At 40.3% G+C, this 5,078-nt stretch overlaps 1 protein-coding gene across 1 annotated transcript in view; it reads left to right on the forward strand.

Annotated features, from left to right (window-relative positions):
* Positions 1-3,031: 3,031 nt before the first annotated feature.
* The window catches only part of CUNH6orf163 (chromosome unknown C6orf163 homolog), a 15,046-nt gene continuing 12,999 nt past the window's right edge, over positions 3,032-5,078 (forward strand). Inside the window, exon 1 of the mRNA XM_023759348.1 lies at positions 3,032-3,179. Within this exon, the coding sequence (XP_023615116.1) occupies positions 3,032-3,179 (148 nt within the window). The remainder of the gene's footprint in view (positions 3,180-5,078) is intronic.

Genomic DNA, 5,078 nt, shown 5'->3' on the forward strand with positions numbered 1-5,078 from the left:
TTTTTTCCATTGATTTTTAGAGAGTGGAAGGTAGGGATGGAGAAAGAGAGAGGGACAGAGAGAGAGAAACATCAATGTGAAAGAGACACATCCATTGGTTGCCTCCTGCACACACCCCAACCAGGCTAGGAATGGAACAGGCAACCCAGGTACGTGCCATTAACCAGGAATGGACCCTTTGGTGCGAGGGCTGACACTCTGACCACTGAACCACATGGGCCAGGGCAAAATGCCTTTTAATGTAAAGTATTATGTTTTGCTTAATAATTATGGTTTCCCTGTAGACTCTGGTTATTAATGAACTTGAATTCTGTTTTCAACTTACATATTTAGTATCACATCTTTTAGAATTCTTCTAGTATTCAGCAAAATAAGTTGATATTTGGTGGGGGAGATATTAGTTAGGTGAACAGTCAAGAGATATCGTAGCAGGAACTGCACAGGCTACAGCCTTGAGCCATGTGGATGTCCACATGAATGAACTAAGGTGGCAGTAGATTCGGTGAGGCACATGGTTGTGAAAGAAAAATAGTGTGAGATAAAAGTCACATTGAATTTTAGGAACAAGTACCTAACTATGATACTTTTTACAGGATGGTTACAGTTATAGCACAGTCTGTGTGTATAGAGTGTCAGAGACTGACTGGCTATGTGTTGATGTTTTTATTCATTCTCTAAGGGAAAATGCCACTTTGTCAAAGTCAGTCATGTCCAAGAAGGGGATGGTTAGGGCAAGATATTGACAGCATTTTGGAGTGTGGGTTCAAGCAGTTAAAGGAGGTCTTTTAATGTGGGAATCTGTCTGAGATTGGGCAAAACTTGGTAATAGATTAGGTCTTGAAGCAAGTCTTGATAAGTAGACTATTGGTTGATAAAGGGCAGGTGACCTTTTTGCCTGGGGAATCAATCTGTTCTGATAGAGGAGTTATTTGCCCATTGGAGCAAGCTTTCAACAATTCCCTGAAGCAAATAGTTAAATTATTTATTGGTTTATAGACTTATCTTTCATAGTTAACCAATCTGTCCCAGTTTGTCAGGCACCAGGGGGGTTCTTGGAATGCAGACTTTACATTTTAAAACAAGGGCAACAAATTATTTAACTATGTAAATTACTTAACTACTAGAGGTCTGGTGCACAAAATTCATGCATGGGTAGGGTCCCTAGGTCTGGCCAGCAATCAGAGCCAATCAGGGCCTTCCAGCTACCAGCCTGGGCCTTCCTTCCAGCTGGGGCCTCCTTTTCCTGACTGCTGGCCAGGGCTTCCCTTCCCTGGCTGCCGGCTGCCAGCTGGGGCCTCCCTTCTCCAGCTGATGGCTGGGGCCTTCCTTTGTTCTGTGCTGCCCCCTGGTGATCAGAACACGTCATAGCGAGCGATCGGTCTCCTGGTCGAACTCCTGCTGGGACAATTTGCATATTAGGCTTTTATATATATAGACTAGAGGCCCATTGCACGAAGATTCGTGCAATAGGCCTTCTTTCCCCTGGCTGCCAGCACCAGTTTTCCTCTGGCACCCGGGACCCAGACCTTCACTCTGGCCACCGCCTTCTATCTTTGCTCTGGACACAGTCTTTGCTGTGGCTGGAGCTTTCAGTCTTTGCTCCTCACTCCGGCAGGAGTCTTCAGTCTCCGGCCAGAGCTGCTCCTGTAGCTCCTTCCTCCCCCCACCCTACCCCTCATAGCTTGATTGCTGCTTCGCCTGCAGACCTCGCCGATGGGCTCCTGGGTCCTGGGATGCTGCCTTGCCTGCGGCCCGGCTTTCTGATCACAATCACAGGCTGTAGGCAAGGCGGCTCCTGGGTCCTGGGGGTCCTGACCACCCAGGGCCGCACACCGGGGTCCTGCCAGCCCAGGGCTGCACACAGGGGTCCTGGCTGGGGGCGGGGCTTAGGCGGCACACGGAGGCCTGGATGGCGGCTCCTGCTGGCCCGCCCTGCCTACAGTATGCAAATTAGCTGCCATCTTTGTTGGCGGTTAATTTGCATATCGTGCTGATTAGCCAATGGGAGGCGTAGCAAAGGTACGGTCAATTACCATGTTTGTCTAAGATAGGATGTGCTTTCAAAAACCAGGCTTAGTAATTTTGAGTGCTGACTTAATGAAAGTAATTTTTTCTTTAAAATACTGTGATATTTCCCAGTTTTATTGCCATAGCATCAAAACTACATTATAGATAATCTGGGGGGAAAATTAAACTCCCTCCTTTGCTGGTCTAAAAGGAATCAATTCTTTTATCACTTAAAGTGTGGTGGGCTGAATAATGCTCCCCTTAACCACCCACCTCCGAAGATGTCCATGTCCTAATCCCTGGAACCTGTGAGTCTGTTATCTTATATAGCAAAGGAGGCTTGGCAGATGTGATTAAGTTAAGGATTTCATTATCTGGGGAGGCCTGATATACTCACACAGGTCCTTATGAAAGGGAGGCAGAAGATCCAAGGAGGAAGCGATGTCACCCTGCAAATGGGGAGAAAAGGCTAAAGGATGCAAGGCCACGAGCCAAGGAATGTGGGTGGTCTACAGGAGTTGGAAAAGGTAAGGAAACATTTTCCCTAAAGCACTTCTGACACGTTAATTTTAGGCTCATAAGATTCATTTTGAACTTCTGACCAAAGAGAATAAATTCGTGTTGTTTTAATCCACCACAACAGCAATAAGAAAATAATACAGAAAGTATTTGGGAAATGAATGGCTGTACCATGCTACACTTTTTGTCATTTCTAGTTGCTTTTATGAGCAAAGCTTTCTGACCTAGCAACAGTTGCTAAGTAAGTTAACAATTTAATGCTAGTGTCTGGAGGGAGCAGCAGCTTAAATCTTCCCAACCTTACATGCAGAGGCTTTCAGTAGCATTCTTTCACATCAGGCGCATACCCACTACCTAATCATGGTGAATCATTTAATCCTTACCAGCCTCTAGCATTGTCCTAGAATCTTGGGCCTCTCTAAACATCTAGCTTTTCTCAACACTACTTTTTATGCTCCTAAGAGTATTATAACTATACATAGTAAAAGACATCTGAAATTTAAATATGATCCGAAATTCAGATTACAACAATTTTGTTTGCTGCGCTGTTTGTAATAAAATAATTCCACCAGCTCCTTTTGGGGAAGTCTTCAAACGGATCCATGAATACAAGCCATTTAAGACACGCTTTTACACTCACAAAGATATACTGGGTAAGTGACTTCGCTGTTTGCTTTTGTTCTAATGTTTATAGCATTGTATGTCTTCCTGTTGTTATATATACTTTTGTCAGCTTTCTTGATCAAAGTTGCTTGTCCTATAGGGGTACCTGTTTGTCATGAGAACACAGGTTGAAATCTAGCTTCTCCATTTACCATTTGTGTGTCTCAGACAGGATACTTAGCTTCTCAATCTGCAAACTTATATGTAAATAGGGATGTTAATAGGTATCTTGCAGGTTTATTGTGAGGCTTTTATGAAATACAGTGTTTATGGGCAAAAGTAGTTTCATAGTTGTGAGTCCGTGAAACAGAGTGTATTCTTGTATTATTTTTAATTAATTACATCATTTTCCATATGAATAACTGTAGACCCACTTTCCCCCCACCCTGTATCTGAAACCTCTTATACAGCCTGGCACATACTAGTAAGTGGGAGCTCTTTCTGTCCTTGCCTACCCATACTTGGGCACCTGCTACACACATAGGAGAGGAAATATCCCTAATACCTTAATAAATGGGTGAAAGAAACTATATTAGTAGCCAGTGACATAACGGTAGATGCATGTGGATAACATGAGAATATTAACTACATATACACTTGTAATAAATCAAATTGTAATTAACGGGTTTCCCTCTTAACTTATTCCCATCAGTTTTCAGTCTGACTTTGGGCCTTTGAAATGCTTTCCTAAGGACTCTCAAAATACTCCTCTGATTTTTTTTTCCTTTAACATGGTAAACCAGTGGTGACTAAATTTTACTCCTGATTTTTGAAAATATAAACGCTAGAGAATGGAGGGTGTTTTGAAAAAACTAAATTGTAGGGGGAGATCAAATTGGAATCATCCTCTAAAAATATCAATACCAAAACTTATTAATTTTAGTAAATGTTTAATATGACTTATTAACTATAACCTCTAAAATGATTTTGCTTTTTACACCCAGGACAGTGGATAGCCATTCTTAGATAAGCTTTTATTGATTGATTCCTTATACATTCTGGGATATCTGAATCCAAACATTAAGTGGATACATTAAATCTAACTGGTTAGAAATTCTTTTATTTTCAGTGACCTGACCTGCATTTGTCATTGACTAAAGTCAAAAGAGTCAATATTCTATGTTCTTTATAAGTAAATTCAAGGGCATGTTGAAATGTCTGTATAAATGCTAATGAGTATTGCATAGGGCAGTAGTTCTCAAGCCTAGCAGTACAATACAGAAGTTTTAAAAAATTTGTTTTTACTACGAATATCCAAACATAGACTCATTGGATTTAATACTAATCTAACACAGACCCACTAAATTAGAACCTTTAGAATCAGGCCTCAGCATGTGTTGTTTTTATTTTTATTTTTATTTTTTTTTAAATTATTATTTTATTTATTTATTTATTTACTGATTTTAGAGAAAGAAGAAGGGAAAAAGAGAGAAAAAGAGAAACAATTTGTTGTTCCATTTATTTATGCATTCATTGATTGCTTCTTGTACGTGCCCTGACTGGAGATTGAACCCGCAATCTTATCAGGATGATGCTCTAACCAACTGACCTACCCAGCCAGGGCCTATTTTTTAAAATATTTTTACATATTTTAATAGCCTTTATTTAGAAATAGTTTAAGACTCACAAATTTTAAAAATAGTAATTATGATCAGAAATTCAAATTACACCAGTTTTGTTTGCTATGCTGTTTGTAATAAAATAACTCCACCAGTGGATTAAAATTTTTAAAAAATCCTTGATGATAATTATTTATTAATGCTTAATATCTAACATGTACACCATCCATTTGTGCAGTGTGTAACACATGCCTATTTTTTCCAAATGCTTCCTTGTCTAGATTCTCTAACTGATATCTTACATAACACTAGTACATTGTCAAAACTGGG

The sequence above is a fragment of the Myotis lucifugus genome, unplaced genomic scaffold (assembly GCF_000147115.1).
Source record: "Myotis lucifugus unplaced genomic scaffold, Myoluc2.0 scaffold_152, whole genome shotgun sequence".
Classification (NCBI taxonomy): domain Eukaryota; kingdom Metazoa; phylum Chordata; class Mammalia; order Chiroptera; family Vespertilionidae; genus Myotis; species Myotis lucifugus.